The sequence below is a fragment of the Mastigoproctus giganteus genome, chromosome 4 (assembly GCF_048544385.1).
Source record: "Mastigoproctus giganteus isolate SK-2022 chromosome 4, ASM4854438v1, whole genome shotgun sequence".
NCBI lineage: Eukaryota > Metazoa > Arthropoda > Arachnida > Uropygi > Thelyphonidae > Mastigoproctus > Mastigoproctus giganteus.
In genome coordinates, this window is record NC_143578.1 from 1,371,515 (window position 1) to 1,396,440 (window position 24,926).

The 24,926-nt window shown below is 36.3% G+C and overlaps 1 protein-coding gene across 1 annotated transcript in view; it reads right to left on the reverse strand.

Annotated features, from left to right (window-relative positions):
* Nucleotides 1-24,926, reverse strand: part of LOC150086329 (uncharacterized) — a 120,192-nt gene that overhangs the window by 17,067 nt on the left and 78,199 nt on the right. The window contains exons 6-9 of the mRNA XM_090371306.1: nt 22,192-22,330; nt 21,897-22,087; nt 8,709-8,894; nt 7,186-7,264 (exon numbers count right to left, since the gene is read on the reverse strand). Coding sequence (XP_090227432.1) covers nt 7,186-7,264; nt 8,709-8,894; nt 21,897-22,087; nt 22,192-22,330 — 595 coding nt within the window. The remainder of the gene's footprint in view (nt 1-7,185; nt 7,265-8,708; nt 8,895-21,896; nt 22,088-22,191; nt 22,331-24,926) is intronic.

Genomic DNA, 24,926 nt, shown 5'->3' on the forward strand with positions numbered 1-24,926 from the left:
TTGTTTTGTATATTTATCAATGATATTGATGAAGGTATATTAGGCTTAATGTCGAAGTTTGCAGATGATACAAAGGTTTGCAGGGTTGTTAATGACAGTAATGGCAGTGTGCTACTGCAACAGGATCTGGATAATTTGGGCAGATGGGCTAAGAAGTGGCAACTGAAGTTTAACCTTGACAAATGCAAAGTACTGCATATGGGTAGAAGTAACCCCAGAGAAACGTACGAACTGTGTGGTACTACACTTAAGGTGGTAGAAAATGAAAAAGACCTGGGAGTAATTGTGCAGTCAGATATGAAGTTTTCTGAGCAATGCAGACAGGCTGCCAGGGCAGGTCATGGGGTTTTGTCAATGATATATAGGAATTTTGCTAGCAGGGAAAAGGAGCTGATTATCCCTCTGTATAAGGCAATGGTCAGGCCACGCCTTGAGTACTGCGTACAGGTCTGGAAGCCTCATTTTAGGAAGGATGTAGATTTACTTGAGCGTGTACAGAGAAGGGCAACAAGATTGGTGAGGGGAATGAAGGGATCCTCTTACCAAGAGAGGCTTAAGTTCTGCAAATTGCAGTGGCTGGAGACTAGGCACCTGCGCGGTGATCTGATTGAGGTGTATAAGGCCTTGAATGGGTTGAGCACGCTGGATTCTGATGGGATCCTTCCACTTGTTCAGATTACGAACCTAAGGGGGCATAAATTCAAATTAAGAAAAGACAGATGTAGAATAGATGTGCGGAAATTTGCCTTTAGCCAGCGGGTGGTTAATTGCTGGAACAAACTTCCATCTGTCGTTGTGGAAGTTGATAGGTTGAATAAATTTAAGGAGGAACTGGACAGGCATTTGGAGGGAATGGTGTGATTTTTTTTTTTTTTTTTTTGGCTGATGCTGCATAAGCTCACGCATTTGCTTTCTTGCATCACATGCCACTACTACTACTACTACTACATCTATTAAAAGATGTAAACCTTGAAAAAAAATTCCTAATCCCAAGTACTGGTTAGGTCAATGAATCCACATATTATAAAAATTTCAGAAAGATAGTGCCACACTTACACAGAGCACAACCTGAATATGACAAACACAATGTGTACACACAAAACAGAACAAAAAAATCTTTGGCAAAGGATGAAATGAAAAAAAGCAAGGACTTCTTTACTTATATAAACTCTAGAACGAAGGGGATGAATTAGATTGGTCCACTTGGTAAATGGTTTGACTGTTGATGATCCTGCTCACATAGCTGGCACCTGGGGTGGATGGGATCTACCCAGTTATATTAAAGGAGGAAGCAAAGGAAGTAAACCATTAGCCATAATTATGAGAGCATCCTTTGACTCAGGGGAGAACCCCCCATAGACTGGAGATGTGGAAATGTATCCCAAATTCATAAATGGAGATCAAATGGTGAAACAACTAATTACAAACCTGTTAGTGTTCAGGTTAAAATAATGGAGTCATTGGTTAAAAAAGCACTGCAGGATCATCTAGACAAGACTGCAGTAATAATTCAGGCACAGCATGGGTTTGTTAAGGTTGGCCTTGTCTGACCAACTTGATTGGATACTATGTGGTCACAAAGGAACTGGATGTAAAAAATAATTTTGATATCATATACTTGGATTTTAGGAAAGCTTTTAATACTGTTTCACATGGAAGACTATTGTTCAAATTGGAGCAATATGACATTAACAACAAATTGCTGCTAAGGATAAAAGGATGGTTGAGTGGGAGAAGACAGTGCTAATCAATTGACACTGCTCTTCGTGGAGGTCCTCAGGAGTCAGTATTGGGCCCATTGTTTTGTAAATTTATTAATGATGAAGGCATATCAGGCTTATTGTCCAAATTTGCAGATGATACAAAGGTTGGCAGGTTTCTTAATGACAGTATGCTACTGCAACAGAATCTATAAAAGTTGGGCTGAGAGGGGGCAACTGAAGTTTGACATTGACAAATGCAAAATACTGCATATGGGTAGCAGTAACCCCAGAGAGAAACATATCAACTGTGTGGTACTACACTCAGGTGGTAGAGAATGAAAAAGACCTGGGGGTAAATGTGCAATCTGATATAAAGTTTTCTGAGCAGTGCAGACAGGCTGCCTGAAGAATACAGCAGGTCATGGGATCTGGTCAATGATATACAGGAATTTTGCTAGTAGGGATAAGGAGGTGATTATCCCTTTGTATAAAGCAATGGTCTGCCACACCTTGAGTACTGCATACAGGTCTGGAGGCCTCATTTTAGGAAGGGTGTAGAGTTGCTTGAGCAAGTACAAAAAATGGCAACAAAATTGGTGAGGGGAACGAAGGGGTCCTCTTACCAAGAAAGGCTTAGGTTCTGCAAATTGCAGTGGCTGGAGGCTAGGCACCTGCAAGGTGATCTGAGTGAAGTGTAGTGTATAAAGCCCTGAATGGTTTTGGCAGGCTCAATGCAGATGGGATTCTTCTTGCAGTTTGCCTTTAGCTTAAATTCAAGGAAGAACTGGGCAAACTTTTAGAGCAAATGAATGGGTAAAATAGGAAGAGGGTTTTTTTTTTTTTTTTTTGGGAGGTGATGCTGTACAAGTTTGCTTTCTTATATCATAAGCCTCTACAAATGCTAATGCTAACCTAATCTATTCTAATAGTACAGTTTTGCTCTTGGTTAAGAAGCATAATTCTAAACGAAAATATCCAATTAACATTGAGCAAACCATGAGTAAGTTACACTGTGATGAGCATAAGATGATTACAGTAGTGGCAGACAGCTTAAATTCCTTTTATCGTGACCAACTGATGTTAATAAATGCTATATCGGAAGCACTGACAGAAGCTAATGAGTTGTTTTATACCAGCTAAGACACTTTCAAAGTGTTCAGCAGAAATCAGATTTACTGATAAAACTAGTCAGAGAAGCAAAATTCATGGGATGACTATAAATTATCAGGGAACACAGAAACCTACACCAAGTATAAACCAGCTTGCACTCAAGTTAATAATGGGAAGGGAGAGGGAGGCAGGTGTGCCAAGTCAGATTTTGAGAAGTCATTGGCTAAAGAATGCACATTACAGTGGCAAAAAATTCTTTTCTTAGTCTAGAAAGAAAGAAAGGGATAAACCATTTGGTCTAACAGGTATAAATGACATAACTAGTCATTTATAACTTAACTAGTCTTCACATATTGTTGACAAATTGAATAAATATTTTGCATATCCCATATATATATATATATATATAGCCCAACATATCCTAATATATTTTGCATTTCCACATTTTAGGGCATACTAGAAATAATTTGCAATCCTAACTAAGAGTTTAATGTTTTCACGATATTATGATAATTTTAGTTATCATAAATAGAAACTGTTGAAGCTAAAAAAGCATATCAGACTTATGGAATCTATCCAAGGTTGTACTGAAAACAGCAGCAAAAAATGTCTACCAGATGGACATGTGCAAATCTCTTTACTATTCTCAAAGGATAAAGAAGGAAAGGAGGAAAGGCAGAATTAAAAGGGTAAAGTGAGTAATAAACAGACATGTATGCAGTTATATGGCAATAAAATGGATTTAAGGGGAAGATCTTGTCTGACCAATCAGATTAGCTACTAATCGAAATGAATGCAAAAAATTATTTTGACATCATATTCTTGGATTTCAGTAAAACTTTTAAAACATTTCCACACAAAAGACTGCTCTACAAATTGTGGCATTAGAGGAAAGTTACTGTTATATATAAAGAGATGGTTGAATGTCAAGATACAAAGAGTGGTGCAGTTATTAATGGATACTAATCTTCATCTAATATTATGACTGGTGTCATAATATTAGATGATATTAGATGTCTGTCAGGGCACTGAGCACCAATCTTATTTGATACATGCATATCAAATTTAATGTATACATCTGCTAATGATACAGAAAGTATTCACAAGACCTGAGTAAATTAGGCAGATAGGCTTAACAATAGCAACTGAGGTTTAACATTGATAAATACAAATAGAATATTTGATCAGAACTGCAGAAAACATCCCATTGGTGGTACAAAACTCAAGGTGGGGAAAAGGAATAGCCCTAGGGATGACTGCACAGTCCAATACGACGTTCTGTAAGCAGTGTGCATAGGCTGCTAAGACAGCTCAAGGAGGGTTCCGTCAAAGATACGCAGGAATCTTGCCAACAGAAATGTAGCACAGACAAAGATTTGATTATCCCATTGCATAAGGCAATGGTTAGATTGTATATCTCAGTATATGAAGGATGTGGAAATTGTTGGAACAGGTGCAGAGAAGAGAAAACAAGTTTAGTCAGAGACAAAAAAGGGTTCTCTTACCAAAGAAGCCTTCAGTTCTGCAGCATATGGAAACTGGGCACGTATGAGATGGGGTGGGGGGGATTTGATGAGTGCTTAAAGCTTTAAATGCATTGAACAAACTAAATGCTGATGGCATCATTACTCTTTCTTCAACCCCCTTCAGAAGTGACTTTCATGTTGGGTGACACACATACACAATTGTTTTCTGGCTTTAGGACAGACAGTAATTGACTGTTGGAATAAAAAACTCCATCCTAGCTTTATGGAAGTGTCTAGTTTATTTATTTAAATAAAGATAGGACAAATTATTAGAAGGGGGATGGGAAAATGAATTTTTTTTTTTTTTTTTTTTTTTTTTAATATCGGGCTAATGATGCTGTGTAATCCTTGTTCCTTGCATGATTTTGCCACCACTAATTTCATCAATACACATTACCTCAATTCCAATATGAATGGTATCAATTTCTATCTACATTTTGCCACACCTCATTCATTTTTATTATCTTTTAAATAGAATTTCAATTATTAGCCACCTCAAGCAGCACACATATCATTGTTCTAATTATTTGTTTAATGACTCCTTTTGCCCTAAAGTGGTATCTTTGCAAATGCATTTGTTATTGTTTAAAATGTCCATTCTGACATTTCTAAAAAATAAAAAAATTCCACAAATGTTGGTATTACTTAGAATTTAGACTTTTTTAAAGAATTTTTTACTTTAAATTTAGGGTTTCTTTAAATCTGCAGTGCCAGATGAGTAACATTTGGGATAACTAAAATAAGTTAAATTGCAACTCTCTGGAAATGTCTGTTTGAAGAATTGTTTTCTTTCTCAAATATTAATGTAACACAAAGTAGACCAAAGCATAAATTCCTTATTCACAGAAACATTTACAAAAATATTTAATTCAGAAAAATAAATCAGTTGTTTAAAACTAGCTTTTCACCATCTGACAGTGCTAGAACAATTTTCTTGCTGTTGCAACTAAGTGGTCAGAGCCATTCTAAATCTTCTAACTTCCCCTCCTCAGAAGTGACTTTAATTTATTTTATTCTTGCCTCAGATAGGAAAGTTCTCATCACCCAACAAATGAACCCATCCTTTCCATACATCTTTTACATCTTGGCAACCTCTTTGTTAGAGTTCCTTTTCTTTTAGCACATTCCAAGAAATAAAATATATATTTCACAAGAATTTTATCAAATTTAACCATCAAACATGTTGAAATTTTTTCGGCATGTAAATGAACTGAATGCACAAACACTGTTTTGTTGTCTATCATAACAGCATACCATGTAGATTGCTATAATATTTTATGTTTCGGTTATTTTATTTATTCTAATTTTGAAAGTACTGAACATTTTACAATCTAGAAGGTCAAGCCCAACATAATATTTTGTCTTCACAGCTGTTGAACCATACTACAATACTAAAAGTTCCTTTTTGTGTTAGGAGTCAACATTAAAGAAAATAATAAATATATATGTATAAAGCTTCACAATCCATAATCAACTATTCTGCAAAAACATTATGCAGAATAGCTGCTGCCTTGCCAAGACTGAACTTTTTTCCAAAATTCTGATTTAGAAACGCTTTACATTTTTCAAAACTTTTGATTTATGAGAAGTTTCCCATATAACAGATCAGCATGCTTCACTATAGTCATGGGTATATTCTTATACAAAAAGCTCTGAGTATTTGAATCAACATTTGCTTACGAAAAAAAAAAAAAAAAGTTTTTGATTTCTTAGCATTTTTCTGTTGCTAATCTATTCTGCACATTTTATTTTAATGAACCCCATAATACACTAGAACCAAAAGAGAACTGAAGACAAATTCCAAAAAATATTTACTGACATTGGTTAGTTCAGAAAACAGAAATAGTGAATATAAAGAAGAAAGGCAAAGAATTAGATGCCAATTCTGTAGAACAGCAGCACCAATGAAATTTATCTACAAGAATTAAACATACATGTAATACAGAATAAATGGCTCCATTTTGATGCCAAAAATTGTGACAAGCCACAAAAGGACTATGTAACGTATATAAAGCCTGTTTTTAGCCACCAAGAGATCGGAAAAAGCAGAAAGAAGCATATGGTCATAATCTGTCAAACTAGTTTTACTGTTTGAGATTTTACTACAATTCTAATTCTATAATTTTACTAAATTCTAAGTTTTAACACTAATATTTAATGCTATTAAATATAGTGCTTTGAAAGGAGGAACAGAAACCAAGGAATAACTTAAAGGGAGGGATGAATAGAGAAGACTATGGGGGAACACAGTCCTGCCAATAATTCATTACACCTTTACAATTAAAGAAAAGGATCTGATTATTTCTCAAATAAGATGGTGAGGCTGCAATAAGAAAACTATTCAGAATTGAAAGTTACATCTAAAAAAAAGATAGAAATTCTAGACTTTGAGGAAGGGCAATCAGATTGGTGAATATTATTGCTATGAGGAACAACATGCAGTTCACATCTGGGGCCTGGGGTGCAGACTGCAAATAGCTTGGCTGTTAAAAACCTTAGGGTTGGAAACCTGATTTACTCATTTCCTTCAGAGCCATGTATACAACTGAACAGAATGAGTAAAATGAATGAGGGAGGCACACCCTCAGTGATAGGAGGGAGAAGAAGTACTGAGCACAAATAAAATCCTATAGATGAAATTTCTTAGACAGTGTTCAACAAGTAAAGGTAGAATTTAGATGGTAATTTTCTGGTGATGGGGACCTAAACTCTAGAATTGCAGTAACTTTCATACTACAAAAACAAACTTCAGAAGTCTACAACCAATCATCATCACATTTAGCATTAAAAATAAGCCAAGTTCCTTTATAATTACTCTCTATACGCAAAAGGGAGAAACCACTCACCTGCCATTTCTGAAATATCATCACTATGCAGGAACTGAATGAGAGCTGTTGCAAGTTCTGTGGCAATATCTTCAATGTTCTGAAATATATATAATGATATATTTTAGCATTAGCATTAGTAGAGGCATATAATGTAAGAAAGCAAGCGTATGCAGCATCAGCCAAAAAAAAAAAAACCCACTCACTTCACCCCTACCATTCGTTCCAAATGCCTGTCCCGCTCAGTCTTAAATTTATTTAGGCTATCAACTTCCACAACAAAAGATGGAAGTCTGATTAGATATATTTTATCTAACATATGGCTAATATTACTGATCATATAATGGTATAATAACCAATGTGATATAATTATTTCATTTCCTGGATGATAAACTGCTATTTTATTATATAAAAAGGCCAATAGTAATAATGATAGCAATGTAGTACAAGGAGGCCACAGGCTTTTGCTGCACTGGCCAAGGATAAACTAAAAAAAAAAAAAACATAAGAAAATACAAATTATTTGCTTCCCTCCTCACATTAGGTAACTATTCAGTTGACTTTTGAATTCATTCAAACTGTCAGCCTCCACTACCTGCAAAAGCAACCTGTTCAGCAATCAGACTTTCTAGCTGAAAGAAAAACTTACTAAACCACTTCCCCTGTAATTTGAATTAAATGTCCCCAAGTTCTGGAATTCTGTATAATAGTGAAAATTTCACTTTCATTCATTGTACTAACCCCTCCTATAAACCTTAATCACATCACCCCTGAGGTGCCTGGTTGCTAAGCTCTGTAGCCCATGTAATCTGAGTTCTTCCTGATATGCCAACCCTTTTGCCATTCTTACCATGCAAGTTGCCTGTCTTTGGACTATGTCAAAAACCTCAATGTCTTTTTTCAGATGAGGTCTCCATACTTGAACACAGTATTCCAAATGTGGTCTGACTACTTTACACAGCAGAACTATGACCTCCATATCTCTAAAGGATAATGTTCGATAAATCATTGATAGCACACCACGGGGTCTTCCTGGCTGTCATACACTGCTCAAAAAATTTCGTATCTACCCATATTATAACTACCAGGAGTACTAACGTATAGGTCAGCACAATAGCATCAGTTTAATTTGTAGCCATCTAACAAAATAGTTAAATTGGCATAATTTTAATTATATCTCATATTGTGAATACCTTCACAATGTGTTGCCATGATATTGTACTACCTCAAATAAGTAACGCCTCACCAGTGGAGAAGACTACAAAGAAGCAGCATATTACGTGCAGGAGCATTACAATAAGAGTTTACTAGAACCAAATATACCGCTTGAAAATTATAGCAATGTTATTGCTATAAGTTTCAAAATGATATTATTATTAATAAAATAAAAAACTGCACTTCAAGTAAAATGATATTAAAAAATAAATTAGGAAATTTTAAAAACAAAAATTTTTACAATCACTGACAAACTGTATGTGTGATGTTCAACTTTAATACATGCATATACATATAACATAAATGAAAAAGGGGCAAATTTCACTTACATTTCTTAGTGATAAGTTATACATTAATGCTGCACCAGTCTCTTGTATAGATGTCTTCTCATTCAGGATGCTGTAAACAGCTACCCGGACTGCCATCTGAACATTAGTAAATGACTGATCATTCCCTTGGCTTGTAGATAGCATTAACCATTCTGATACATTTTTATTGAAACACATATTACACACCTAAAAATATATAAATGCTTAAAATAGTGTAATCATTAACATACAGTGAGCTATTTTCAAAACAATTTGAAAACTAAAATTAAGCAAAGAAGTTAACTACAATATAAATCAAATTGAAATGCTATTTAAAAATATTTTATTTATTTTTGCTCCACATAGTTTACAAATGGATGGTGGCTATATTTTACAGATAGTGGCTATACATATTTTTAATATATGAGGAACTCTGTCACACTATTTGCTGCAGCCCTTCATCCTTTCCCATAACAGCAAGTAGAAAACCCATAACAGCATCCTAACTGTCACAGATAACCTAAAAGTGTCCTTTCCATCAAATAATAGTGCTGATGTGCATAAGTTGTCCCAGAGGTCACAGTGCAGACAACTAACCTTGCCGACTTCCTTAGTTCATTAGCCTTGAATTAAACTCTTAAAACAGCACAGATCTCATTCACTAAAGAGTGAAAGAAATACCACTGTACTCTTAAATGGCTAGCCCATCCAAAAAGTAAATCATAGGGGGTTAATTGCTGAAACAAACTTATATCTGTTGTTATAGAAGTTGATAGCTTAAATAGTTTCAAGGCAGAACTAAAACATTTGGAGCGAGTGGATGGGTGAAATGAGAAGGGTTTTTTTTTTTTTTTTTTGGCTGATACTATATAAAGCTTGCTTTCTTACATCATGTACCTTTACTAATGCTATTTGTCATTAAATTTATAAACTCATCACAAGTTTTGTGTGAAAGGTAATTTGCTTTACCAGGTTTGCAATTTGCAGACATTTATGATTTTTTTAAAAGTACAAATTGACTAAGATATTCCAACCAACTTAAATTTCCTTTACATTTGGAATATATATTTTCATTGTTACCTCTAACTGCTACACCAAGGTCACCTAATAATTGAATTGTAGCAATAACTCTTTTTAAAACATCGAGCCAATAATTTCCTTGGCACTCTGTTTTATTAACTTCTTATCAATACATCCTATTTTGTTTGACACCTTTTCTTGATATATCCACGTACACTGGATATGATCCTTTGAGCGCTAGTGTTCAGGTAAAGCTCTACATACATTTTTCCAGTTGTCGAATCCAGCTATAAATTTATTTAATGAGGTAGAAAATAATTTGCAAATGAAACTATACACAGACTTACTAGTGTCAGTAACAAGTGACCTCTTGCACTTTTCTTTGGTTCTATTAGTTTAATCACGGTTAAAAAGGAATTTCTGTAGCGTACTCTGTCACACTGTGCAGATTTTACTTTCAAATTTTCAATTCTACCAAAATTTTGAGATTTATTTATTAAATAGTATTCTACAAACATACAACTTAAACTCGCATGTATATTTAGTGGCCATTCTGCAATATCTCTGGGCTAAATTTGAGGCATCGTACCTTTATACGAATTAATATCTGTAGTTCAACTTGCACGATCTTCTTGCCTATGTGCTTGTTCTGTATTTTCTTCAAGTTGGTCATGTTTGGCTAATAGATCTGTATTCCAGCACATGCTATCTTCTTGTCCTCAAGAAATTTGGTTCACTTGTTTCACTGTTATTTCTGAATTCTTGCTTGCATCAACTGCAGATGCTGAATTTGAGTTTTTTTTTTAGGTTTCTTTTTGTCCATTGTTGTTTGCAGATCCAGAGGGCAGTAAAAAAAAAATAAATAAATAAAATAAATTTGATGGCCTTTGAGTTATTTGTTGTTCATTTCACTTCTTTCATTTTGCTGCTCCTGATTCGAATCTTCTTTTTATATTGGGTGGTCAAGGGGAAACTAATTTAACATTAAAATAAAGGATTTCTTTATTTTTTAATCATATTTTTATAATGAGTGTTCTAATATAGTATTATAATGATATTAAAATGGCACACCATTTTTGGAAAAGTAAGTTATAATTAATTAATATTACATCTAGCAGCATATTCAATAGTTAATTTCAAAGCTGGTAAAGGAAAAATTTTAAAGAAATACAATTGCTTTTTTCATTTCATATAAAAATTTGCTGCTATTATGATTAATACCTTTTTAAATATTAATATATCATTGCTTAATTACTGTTTCATTTAATTTGTTGTTTATTGGCAATTTTAGATTTTTAATTCAAAAGAGATTATAATAATATAACTAAAAATGATATTGATTCGCTATAAAAAATTTACATACTTAATCAATTCATATTTTAAGAGCGAGAAACCAAAAGGCATTCAATAAAGGAAACATATGCCACATCACAATAGAAAACGAAACATTACAAAGATATATTTAAATTTTTAACAAAGATATAGATACGTGCCTATATTTACTTCAAATGAGTGCACTCCTACGTATCACACTTTAACTTTACACCTTAACTGCTAAATTAAACTAAAAACAGTTTCCAGGTCTCAGCTTACATAGATTCTCAAATACATGGGTGGGCCAATTAAAATAGTTTCTGTAGAATGAATAAAATTTCCACATAACGAATGGATTGAGAGACCTGAGCATGTGGTGTTTGCACCACTGGCCTCTAATGGCAATAGAGCTGCTGCTGTAGAAAGCACATTAAAAGCTAAAGGGATTAACTTTCCACAATTTAGCAGTGTCCACTAATTATGGAAACACATTTACAACTCCCTCTTCCACATACTATACAGAGAAGTTATGCTGGTCAGCTGCTTTCTTGTAACCATAGCCAGTGGAAAAGATGATAAAGGTTGGCAGGGTTGTTAATGACAGTAATGGTAGTGTGCTACTGCAAAAGGATCTAGAAAATTTGGATAGATGGGCTGAGAAGTGGCAACTGAAGTTTAACATTGACAAATGCAAATTACTGCATATGGGTAGCAGTAACCCCAGAGAAATGTACAACTGAGTGGTGTTACACTGAGGGCAGTGGACAATGAAAGAGACCTGGAGGTAATTGTGCAGTCAGATATAAAGTTTTCTGAGCAGTGGAGACAGGCTGCCAGAGTAGGTCATGGAGTTTTGTCCATGATATTGTTTTGTTTGTTATTTGGTTTTTAGGAGCATTAGCAACCAAGGCCATATTGCTCCGGGAAATGCGGTGGTCATTCCCTGACCTTTCCGCATCCTCCGTATTTGGTGGTGACAGGCTCGAACCCCGGTCTAATCAAGAAGCGTGTGCTATGCACTGCTGCTCCTTCCCACCTGGCTACAGAGGCGCCTGTCCATGATATATAGAAATTTTGCTAGCAGGGAAAAGGAGGCGATCATCTCTTTGTATAAGGCAATGGTCAAGCTATGCCTTAAGTGCTGCATACAGGTCTAGAGACCTCATTTTAGGAAGGAAGTAGAGTTGCTTGAGCATGTACAGAGAAGGGCAATAAGACTGGTGAGGAACGAAGGGGCCCCTCTTACCAAGAAAGGCTTAAGTTATATACACCTCAATCAGATCCCCTCGTAGGTGATCTGACTGAGGTGTATAAGGCCTTGAATTGGTTGAACATGCTGAATTCTGATGGGATTCTTCCGATAGCTCAGATTATGAACCTGAGGGGGCATAAATTCAAATTGAGGAAAGACTGTTGTAGAATAGATGTGCGAATATTTGCCTTTAGCCAGTGGGCGGTTAATTGCTGAAAAAAACTTCCACCTGTCGGTGTGGACAGGGATAGCTTAAATAAATTCAAGGAGGAACTGGAAAAAATTTTAGAGGGAATGGTTGTGTGAATTTTTTTTTTTTTTTGGCTGATGCTACAAAAGTTCATATGCTTGCTTTCTTGCATCACATGCCTCTATCACTACTACTATCTGTTGTTTCATAGAAATGAGTCATCCACACTTCCAGTAAATTTTACCTGTCTCTGTTTACATGGTAAGTAAAACTGGGCCTTAGTTTGGATCAGGGTGCTAAAAAATTGAGATTACAACCCCCCCCCCTATGAAGAGGCCCGAGGCTAGCACCTCATGCACCTGTTCATAAGTACGTCCCGGCCGGATAGCATATGGTAAAATGAGAAATATATTTAAAGACAAAAAAAAATTCGAAGAAGTTTAAATGAAAAGTATCTGATCAGTCTCTTTTGCCTGTAATATATTAAAGTGAAACATGGTGTCTAACATTTTTTTTTTTTTTTTTTTTATGTAAACCCCAAACGAGAGGTATTAGAACCTATAGTACTTAGTACCATGCTTGGTTGGCATTGCACTTGAACTTCTCTAGACTAATTTTCAGGAAATATGTATGAAGGAAGGTTGTTCCAGAAAACGGCAGTTCAATGAATAAACGAGGAAAATGAAAAGTTAGTTTGGTGAGTTTGAAGTTGGACAGTAAATGGATGTTGGCTGGTGGTGGCATGTGTTCGGACTGTTTTGAAAGAGAGCGGGAATTATAGAAGCCAATTCATGCCTTTTCTACAGATATTTTCAATGCCCATGAAAATATCTGTAGAAGAGGCATGCAGCAGAAACAGTACGTTTATGAGACAGCAAGTGGAGAGAGACACTGTAAGAGATGAATCATTAATTAACCTAACTGCCCTCTTCTGAATGGAATCTAGAAGCCTGTGAGAGGTTTTGGGGGCACCACCCCAGATGTGGGAACAATATTCCATGGTAGGGCAGATTTGCAATTTATACAGAGTGAACAGCTGTTTAAAAGAAAAGTAACGCTGAGAGCAAAAGAGAAAACCAAGTTTTTTTAGATGCAGAGGAAGCAATATTTGTAATGTACTTGTACTAAGAGAGATCAGAAGTCAGGGTAATCCCAAAAGAGATATATCATTTTGCCTAGAAATCAGAGTGTCACCAAAGATAAACATAGGAGCAGCCGAATCCTTTTTGCAAGATATAAGACAAGACCGAGTTTTAGATGGATTGAAATCAGCTCAGTTGTCTTTGCCCCACTGGAGAATAACCTGGAGATTGGCATTTAAGGAATTGGTAGCAGATTTTCGAAAAGTTGAAGCTGATTGAGCAGAGCAAGGTTTCTCAAAACGGAAAGTAGAATGCAATGTGCTATCATCAGCAAAACTATGGATAGGATTTCCAGTCAATGGAAGAAGGTCATTAATATACAAGAGGAAAAGAGTGTGGGAAAGAACTGAACCTTGGGGGGGGACATCGGCATTAGTGGGGAAGTTAGAAGACAGCCATCTAACATCACCCTCAGTGAGCGATCAGAGAGAAAAACTGGATAACCAATTACAAAAAACAGTTGTAAAACCATAAGATGGAAGCTTGTTTAGAAGACCTTTATGCCAAACACAATCAACAGCTTGTTTAGAAGACCTTTATGCCAAACACAATCAACAGTTGCTCAAAGGTGTCAAGAGCAGTTGCTCTTGACACCTTTGAGATGTCAAGAGCAACTGCTTGTGTTTCACCGAACTTTTCCATTGAATTAGTCCATAAATGGGTAACGTAAGCAAGAATATCACCAGTGGATCGACACTGACGTAATCCATAATGGCAATCATTGATCAGACAGAAGGTTTCTAGGTAGTTTAAGAGTTGGCGGTTAATTGATTTCTCCATTACTTTAGAAAGAGTAGAAGTAATCGCAATGGGATGATAATTGGATGGGAGAGATTTGTCACCCTTTTTAGGAACTGGCTGGATATGAGCAAATTTCCAAGCAGAAGGAAAAACACCTTTGGAATAAGAAAGTGAAAAAAGGCCGCAAAGAATAGGAGTAAGTTCAGGAGCACAGGTTTTGAGAACAAGTGGAGAAATACCAACAGAACCTGGAGCTTTCTTAGCATCAAGATTTATCAAAATCCTTCTGAAATCCTTTTCACGGAAAACCACAAGAGGCATTGAATGGAGCGTGTTTGGAAGTGTTTTACTAAGATTATTAATACACGAGTTGGAAGAAAAAAATGGGATGCTAACAGGTCAGCTTTATCCTTGGCTGAAGTGACTACAGAACCATCTGGTTTGGACAGAGGTGGGAGCAGAGATGGGCAAAAGTTGCGGCCAATAGCTTTGGCAAGAGACCAGAATGCTCAGCTACTATTAGGGCAAGAAGCAAGTTTTCTACTCTTAGACTGTTCAAACTCTAGTTTGGACTGATTAATAACTGCTTTACAATTGTTGCGAGCTTTGGTGTAGGCAGAAAATGACACTGAAGAATTAGAAACAAGCCAATTACAATATGCAACATTCTTCTCTTGAACAGCGCTTGCACATTTATTGGAAAACCAAGGTTTAGATAAAGGATGAGATTTTAAAGTGGAGTGTGGGATAAAGGATTCCCGCAAGAATAATTTCACTGACATGATCTGAGCAAACAATGACATCGCAAGTTTTGAAACAGTAATCCAACCAAGGAAAAGAAATCTCGCAGGTAATCCCATTTTGCATTCTTGTAATGCCAAACAATACGAGGTTGGGAACAGCCATGAGATAAAGGTTCCATTGGAGAAGAGAATCACCAAGTTGTGATCTGAGGTGCCTAAAGGACCTCTCACTTCGACCGTGTACTTAGAAGGGTTGTTTGTGAGAAAAAGATCAAGCATGTTGGCTGGGACTGTCCAGTATTGTTGTAGGTAAATAAACAACCTGTGCAAGGTCATTAGTAATTGCAAAAGCCTTAGCATCTTGACCAGCTGCGTCGATGTCACTAGAAAACGGAAGCCAGCTGGAGTTGTGAACATTAAAATCACCAAGGAAAATTACCTCACTGTTAGAAAAGTTGGATTGGAGAAAGTCAAGTTGCAAAGAGAGGAAGTCAAAGAGCTCCAAGTGATTAGTGGAGTTGGGAGAACAGTGAGACAACAGATGAATTTGACACAATGAGGTAGAGAGATTTTAAGCCAGAGAAGATAGAAAAGAGGAGATTCCAAATTACCAATTCTCTGACAGGGAATATCGGAATGGACATATGCACAAGTACGACCTTTGAGGCCAAAGGAATCATACAGCGAATAATTTGGACAACTAAGATGAGCAATAATTGAATCAACTGATAACTGAGATTCAACATAAAGATTACCAAAGATTGAAAGTAACACGACAGGGGATGGAAAGAAGCATGCTGGCAATTATGCTAAGAGAGAGAAAAACAAATGAATAGGTCAGAGAAACATGCTTAACTGACATAACAGCACATCATCATTATCATTCTAAGGGCCAAGCCCTGTCTCCATAGAGATTTTTTTTTCTCCACTCATCCCGAATTTGGACTTTGTTTAGTTTCCCTGTAGTTCATTCTTGAGAGTCTGAGCATATCATAAAGTGTGATTCTTGGTTGTCCTCTGCTTCTTTTCCCTTCAAGCTGTCCTTCTAGTATGTTTACTATCCAATCATCGAGTCTCGAGAGGTGTCCTAGGAACCGCATCTTCCTCTTCATTATGGTTTTCTTGATTGTTTTTTGTTGCTCAACTACTCCGAGGATTTCTTCATTCGTCTTTTTGTCTCTCCAGTTGATTTTCAATGTTCTCCAGCAAAACACCTCAAATGCTTCAATTCTCCTCCAGTCTGTTGCTGTTATTGATCATGTTTCACATCCACACAGCAATATACTCCATATATAAGTTTTTACAAATCTCTTCTTTTCTTCTTATTTTGCTTGCAAAAAATGATTTCTTTTTCATTCTTTCACTGTAGCAATTCTCCTTTTTATTTCTAAATGGCTTTTGCCATCCTCTTGTATGTTGCTTCCAGGATATACAAATGAACTTACTTGTTCAATTTACTTGTTATCTATTTCTTATGTATGTTTTTCTTTTCAGCAACCACTATTTTTGTCTTTTTTGTGTTAATTTTTAATCCAGATTCTAAGAAAACTTCTTCTATTACTTCTTCTTCTTAAAACTTCTTCTGTGTTTTTAAACTCTTCTTCATTTTTTGCTAGTGCCACTATATCATCTGCAAAACGTATGAGTTGCACCTGTACTCCTATATTCATTCCTTTTTTTAAATTGTCTAAAACTTACTTACATATTTCATTCATCCACTTTTCCTTTGCCTTTCTGCATTCCTCAGTCACTTTATTTCTTAGTCTTCTGTACTGTTCTTGTCCTTCGGCTGTATTCTTCTTTCTGGCTTTGTTTCTTTCTACAATAAGGTTGAAAATTTCACTTGTTATCCATGGCTTTTTTGGTTGCCGTCTCATGTGTGCAATTACTTCGTTTGCTGTATCTTCCAGAGTCTCTCACAATCTTCCATTCGATCTTTTTTTTTTTTTTTTTTTTTTTTCTGTTTCAAGTATTGCATCTGCTTCTCTCTTAAACTTCTCCCACTTTGCCTTCCTGTAATAGTCTCACATTCCATCTTTTATTCTTCACATTTTCTTATGCCTTAGCTCTCATTTTTCAATAATTAGTGAGGGATCACTTTCCATATCTGTTCCTGAATGACTGAAACAAGCTTTTAGTTGGTTTCTGTATCTCTTCTTCACTAGAACATAATCTAGTATGTTTTTTTTTTTTGTTGTAGGTCTCCCGGGGCCCTCCAAGTGTAGCATCTTCTTTTTGGTACTTCAAAAAGTGTGTTGCCAACAATTAATCCTTGTTATTTACAAAACCCTAATAGTCTTTCTCCCCTCTTATTTTTTCTTCCAAGTCCAAATGGTCCTGCTTCTTCAATGACCCCCTTGTCTTAACACTGCATTGAAATCACCCATGATAATTAGATTTTCTTTATCTTTTACTATCCCTATTAGTACTTCCAGTTGTTGATACATGGTTTCTATTTCATCATCATCACAGTTGCTTGTTGGCAGATAGTCTTGTATTATATTTAAATCCATTGTTGCCATCAATACTCTATCACTAAGATAAGGTTTTTTTTTTATTTTCCCCCCCATTCTTTTGTAAACAGAAGTCCAACGCCATTTCTTCCTCTCTGTCCAATGCTGTATATAAATCTGTAATCACTGCTCCATATGTCACCATTTCCAGATAGGTGACACTAACCCCATCAGCAGTCGGTCACTTTATTTCTTAGTTTTCTGTACTGTTTTTGTCCTTCGGCTGTATTCTTATTTCTGGCTTTGTTTCTTTCAACAATCAGATTGAGAATTTATGGGGAGTACAATGTGGACAGAAAGGACAGACAGGGTAGGAAGAAAGGAGGGGTTATGCTGTTAGTTAAGAACACACAAAATCTAAGGAAGTGCATCCAGTTGACATGGGTGGACAGTGCAATGTTCAGTCTGTTTGGTGTGACAAACACTGGGAAGGGGAAAATGAGAGGAGTATGTTATAGGCCTAATGACTCTGATGAACAGTTGTGCAGAGAAACAGAATGGACCAGTAAATCAGAATGTCTTGTAATGGGGGAATTTTAACTTTCCAGATATTTACTGGAACTTGTGGTTGGTCACTTGCACACTAGCAAGACTTTTGTGGATTTACTGGAGGATTGTTTTCTACAGAAACATGTTCTAGGGGCAACCAGAGGGAGTAATACCCTTGATCTGATTATCGGCAGTGATTATCATGCATTAAGAATTTGCAGATAAAGGAACATTAGGTTACAGTGATCACAGTGTGCTGATGTGGAATTTACTTAAAGATGTAACTACCATCAAGGGTAAAGGGAAGCGTTTTTGTAAAGGTGACTACAGTGGTCTCAGACAGTTTTTAAATTCTATGCAGTGGAATCAACTGATGATGTTACCAATGGTGAATTCTAAATAGGAAGGCTTCAGGGACTTAATCTTGAAGGCTACGGCTTTTCATACCAACTAAGAAATACTGTTCAAGGTTCAGGCCTAAACGGATGTCAGATGAATTAATGAGACTTGTGGCAGAAAAGAAAAATGCATGTTTTGATATAAATTATCAGGCAACATAGAAGACTACAGCAGATATAAGCTAGTCTGTAATCAAGTCACAAAGGAAGTTAGGCAGGCTAAGTCACATTACGAGAAACCTTTGGCAAAGGACACAAAGAAAAACAGCAAAGAGTTCTTTACTTATGTAAACTCTAGAAGGAAGGGGATGAATCAGATTGGTCCACTTAATATAGATGGTTAGACTATTGATGATCCTGCTCAAGTAGCTGATAAACTGAATGAGTATTTTGAATCTACATTCACACATGAGGAGTTATTCAAGGAGGGGAATGCCAGAAGTTTATCAAACTCTAACAGGGAGATAAGTGATTTTGTAATAACTGAGAGCAAAGTGGAGGAGAAATTGTTGAAGTTAAACACCAAAAAGGCACCTGGGACAGATGGAATCTATGCAGTTATAATGAAGGAGGTAGCAATGGAAGTAAGCAAACCCTTAGCCATAATTATGACAGCATCCTTAGAATCAGGCGAGGTCTCCATGGACTGGAGATGTGTAAATGTAAGCCCCATTTCACAAATGGGGTTCAAAGAGTGACAAATAATTATATACCTGTTAGTTTAACTTCTATTCCACAGAAAATAATGGAGTCCCTGGTTAAAGAGGTGATACAGGATCACCTAGACCAGATAGCAGTAATAGTCCAGACACAGCACGGGTTTGTTAAGGGGAAGTCTTGTCCGACAAATATGATTGGATATTATGATGTGGTCACAAAGGAACTGGATGCAAAAAATAATTTTAATATCATATACTTGGATTAGGAAAACTTTTGATACTGTTGCAGCACATGGAATTCTGCTGTATAAATTGCAGCAGTATGGCATTAAGGGCAAGTTACTGCAATGGATAAAGGGATGGTGGAGTAGGAGATGGCAGAGAGTGATAATAAATGGACACTGCTCTACATGGACTAATGTTATTAGTGGAGTCTCCCAGGATTCAGTGCTGGACCCATTGTTTTGTGTATTTATCAATGATACTGATGAAGGTATATCATTGACTTTTGATATTGATGAAGGTATATCAGGCCTAATGTCCAAGTCTGCAGATGATACAGTTGGCAGGGGGTTGTTAATGACAGTAAAGACAGTATGCTACTGCAAGAGGATCTAGAAAAATTAGACAGATGGGCTGAGAAGTGGCAAATGAAGTTTAACATTGACAAATGCAAAGCACTCCATATGGGTAGCACAATAACCCAAGAGAAATGTACCAACTGTGTGGTACTATGCTAAGGGAGGTGGAGAGTGAAAAATACCTGGGGTATTTGTGCAGTCAGATATGAAGTTCTCTGACAGTGCAGATGGACTGCAAGAGCAGGTCATGGAGTTTTGTCAATGATACATAGGAATTTTGCTAGCAGAGACAAGGAGGTGATTATCCCTTTCTATAAGGGATATTCACCTTAATGGTAAGGCCACACCTTGAGTACTGTAAACAGGTCTGGAGGCCTCATTTTAGGAAGGATGTAGAGTTGCTAGAACAAGTACAGAGAACAGCAACAAGATTGGTGAGAGGAACAAAAGGTTGTGCTTAAAAAGAAAGGATTAAGTTCTGCAAGTTGCAGCAGCTGAAGACTAAGCACCTGTGAGGTGAACTGATTGAGGTGTATAAGGCCTTGAATGGTTTGAGCAGGCTCAATGCTGACAGGATACTTCCGCTTGCTTAGATTAAGAACCTGAGTGGGCATAGATTCAAATTGAGGAAAGACAGTTGTAGAACAGATGTGCAGAAGTTTGCCTTTAGCCAGCAGGTAGTTGATTGCTGGAACAGACTTCCATCTGTTGTTGTGGAAGTTGATAGCTTAAATAAATTTAAGGCTGAACAAGACAAACATCTGGAGTAACAGGATGAGTGAAATGGGAAGGTTTTTTTTTTTTTTTTTTTTTTTTGGCTGATGCTGTATAAGCTTGTTTTCTTGAACCATATGCCTTAACTAATGCTAATGGCAATATCTGGCTACCCTCATATATTAACTAACAGTACATATTAAGCATTTAAAGTGGAAATGGACTGGGCATGTTGCAAGACATAGGAATGAAAGGTGGGCCAAAAGAATTAATGGAATTTAATGAAAAATTAAATTCCATTAATTTTTTGGGAAAAAAAAAAAAAAAATGAATGGAATTAAATCCCAGATAAAACCTGGGATTTATCTAACGGGGAACACCTACAAGTTCAAAAACTACAGTTATGCTGTCATCCTCCTTTATAAAACTATAGTTCTCTCTATCTTTTAATTCATTTCACCCATCTGGAATCCTCACACAGACTTTAATTAACAAAATTGAAGCAGTCCAACAATTTTTTCCATTACCTTATGTTCCATGATCCTCTATTTTATCACACAGTGTACAATAAATTGCTGTGTGATTACTTTCGTCTGAGGTCTCTTTGCACTAGACGAGTTACTGCTGATATCACCCTTCTAGCTAAAGTAATTAATGGAACTTATGAAGCATCTGATATCCTCAGCAAAATCAACTTTAATGCTCCTTGTAGACAAGTCAACCTTACAATGTTTCGCCTTGACTCTGAGACCACAGACTTATGAAGTTCAGTCCACTGAACAGAATCAGCAAATTGGCAAATGTCTCTCATTGACTTTTTTGACAACTCCCAATCACTGATGAACTCCACAAGTTTGCCTCTTCTCTTGAACTGCAAAGGGACTAGCTCTCATCTATTTATTGTACTTGATTATTTATTTTACTGGTAACTTAATTTAATGCATACCTTTTGTACATATGATTTTAATATTTGAATCTATATCAATGTTTATCTTATTGTTGGATTCCTTATTATTTAATCAACACTGTTCATTGTTCTGCTCTCAAACACATTGTTAATGGTTACCTGTTTTGTATCCTCTAATTAATAAAAAATAAATAAATAAATAAAAGAGCAAAAATAGAGTACGATGAAGAGATTAAATCCAAAAACTGCAGGTGTGCAATGTATGGGAGCTGCAGTGGCAAGACATACATGGAAAGAAATGAGGTACAAACACCAACAAAAAAAAATTCTTTCAATGTTTTGGTTTACAAGCAAATCAGTTTATGGGAGACCTTACATTTACAGAATTATAGTTAAAATGGTATTTCTGTAATATAATAAAAGTTATCCCCCCTCCCAAACCATTCTCTGGTCTGTCAATAGATCAAATTGACAAAGTTGCATCTTTTATAATTATTATGGTACAAAAAATAAAAAATAAAAAAAATAATAATAAATAAAACATACCATTTTGGCTATTTCTGCTTGTTCTTCAGATTTCAAGTTTTCAAAATCATATATATAACTTAGTAGTTTCTGACAGTGAGAACTTTCATTGAATGCCAATGGAAAATTTTCTTTCAGGACAGCTGCTTGTAGTACTTGCAAGGCTAAAACTTTACTCTGAACACTGGAACTTTTATCAGTTATCAAAGAACCTACAATTAAATAAATATTTAATAAACAAAAATGGGCAATAAATGTTAAAGTAATTCCAATATATATTTTAAAATGACAATGACTTTGAATAACCATTTCTTACCGATTACACTCAAATGTGAGTTTTCTAGATTAATTTCCTGTTCTGTAAGACATCTAGAAAGTTGCATTAAAATCTGTCTATCTTTTTCATTTATCTGAATTTTTTCAGTATCAAGTAGACCTTTCGTGGCCATATCAACCTATAAATAAATTAAGAAACACATTATTAATTTACTTATATTAAAAATAAAACTATTAGAGATAATTACAGTCTTATCAAATAAGATAAAAACACTAAAGAAGGTGATATTAGCATTAGTAGAGGCATTTGATGCAAGAAAGCAAGCTTATGCAGCATCAGCCAAAAAATAAAAAAATAAATAATAAATAAATAAAAAACAACCACTTCCACTTCACCCCTCTGTTCGTTCGAAATACCTGTCCAGCTGAGCTTTAAACTTATTTAGGCTATCAACTTCCATGACAAGGGATGGAAGTCTATTCCACCAACCAACCACCCGCTGGCTAAAGGCAAATTTCCTCACGTCTATCCTACATCTGTCTTTCCTCAATTTGAATTTATGCCCTCTCAGGTGATAATTCTGAGCAAGAGGAAGAATCCCATCAGCATTGAGCATGCTCAAATCATTCAAGGCTTGATACAACTCTATCAGATCACCTCGCTGGTGCCTAGTCCCCAGACACTGTAATTTGCAAAACTTAAGCCTTTCTTCGTAAGAGCACCCCTATGTTCCATTCACTAATCTTGTTGCCCTTCTCTGTACTCGTTCCAGCATCTCTACATCCTTCTTGAAATGAGGCCTCCAGACCTGTATACAGTACTCCAGGTGTGGCCTGACCATTACCTTATACAAGGGAATAATCACCTCCTTATCCCTGCTAGAAAAATTCCTATATATCATCGACAATACACCATGAGCTACTCTTGCAGCATGTCTGCACTGCTCAGAAAACTTCATATCTGCCTGCACAACCACCCCCAGGTCCCTTTCATTCTCTACCGCTGTCAGTGTAGTACCACAGAGTTGATACGTTGCTCTAGGGTTGCTATTTCCCATATGTAGTACTTTACATTTTTCGATGTTAAACTTCATTTGCCACCTCTCAGCCCATCTGCTCAACCTTTCCAGATCCTGTTGCAGTAGCATAGTGTCAGTAGTGTCCTTGACAACCCTGCCAACCTTCGTATCGTCTGCAAACTTAGACATTAAGCTTGATATACCATCATCAATATCATTTATAAATACAGAAAACAATAATGGACCCAATACTGAACCCTGAGGGACTCCACTAATAACATTAGTCCACGATGAGCAGCATCCATTGATTACCACTTTCTGTCTTCTCCCCCTCAACCACCCCTTTATCCATAGCAGCAATTCGCCTCGAATGCCACACTGCTCCAATTTGTGCAGCAGTCTTCCATGTGCAACAGTATCAAAAGCCTTTTTAAGATCCAAGTATATAATATCAAAGCTATTCCCTGCATCCAGTTCTTTTGTGACTGCATCATAGTATTCAATCAAATTGGTCAGGCAAGACTTCCCCTTAACAAAACCATGTTGTGTCTGAGCTATAACTGAAGTCTTGTCTGGATGATCTTGCAGTGCCTCTTTAACCAGTGCCTCCATTAATTTTCCAGGAACAGAAGTTAAACTCACAGGTCTATAATTACTTGTGTCGCCCTTTGATCCTCCTTTGTGAATTGGGGTCACATTTGCACATCTCCAGTCCATGGGTACTTCCCCTGAGTCCAAGGAAGCTCTCATAATTATGGCTAAGGGTTTGCTTACTTTCTTTGCTGCCTCCTTTAATATAACTGGATAGATCCCATCCACCCCAGGTGCCTTTCTTGTATTTATCTTCAACAATTTCTCCTCCACTTTACTCTCAGTTATTACCAGATTCTCTAGCTTACTGCCAGAGTTTAATACACCTCTGGCATTCCCCTCGCTGAATAACTCCTCATGTGTGAATGTCGATGCAAAATATTCATTTAGTTTGTTAGCTACCTGAGCAGGATCATCAACAGTTGAACCATCGATATCAAGTGGACCAATCTGATTCATCCCCTTCCTTCTTGAGTTTATATAAGTAAAGAACTCTTTGCTGTTTTTCTTTGCATCCCTTGCCAAAGATTTCTCGTCATCTGCCTTCGCCTGCCTAACCTCCTTTGTAACTTGGTTACAGATCAACCTGTATCTATCATAGGCTTTTGTGTCACGTGTTAATTTGTATTCGGAAAATTAAATGCACTAGGCATAATCCTTATGGGTTTTGATAATTAACTATATAATATCGGTGTAAATACACCATAGTTAACCCATTGATTTGAGCTACGATTGTAGCGTAGAAGGCATCGTTTTAATTGTATCTTATAATGTGGTTGCCTTCACAACAAGATAGCTACTATTGAATTACTTCAAATAAATAACGCTTCTCTAGTAGAGAAGACTACTGTTATTATTTTCAGCGGTACCACCACCCAGACAATTGTTTCAAAGCTGTTTGGCTTCGTCATCAGTGGGCGGGCAGGTACCCGGGTAATACAACAAGCCATCTCAGTTGCGAAATTATATCCACATTATGAGAGATGCCAAAAGGGTGTGGTGGTAATGTATTTGGAAAATTAAATGCACTAGGCATAATCCTTATGGGTTTTGATAATTAACTATATAATATCGGTGTAAATACACCATAGTTAACCCATAGATTTGAGCTACAATCGTAGATCAAATCTATGGGATTAGGCATCATAAGGATTATGCCTAGTGC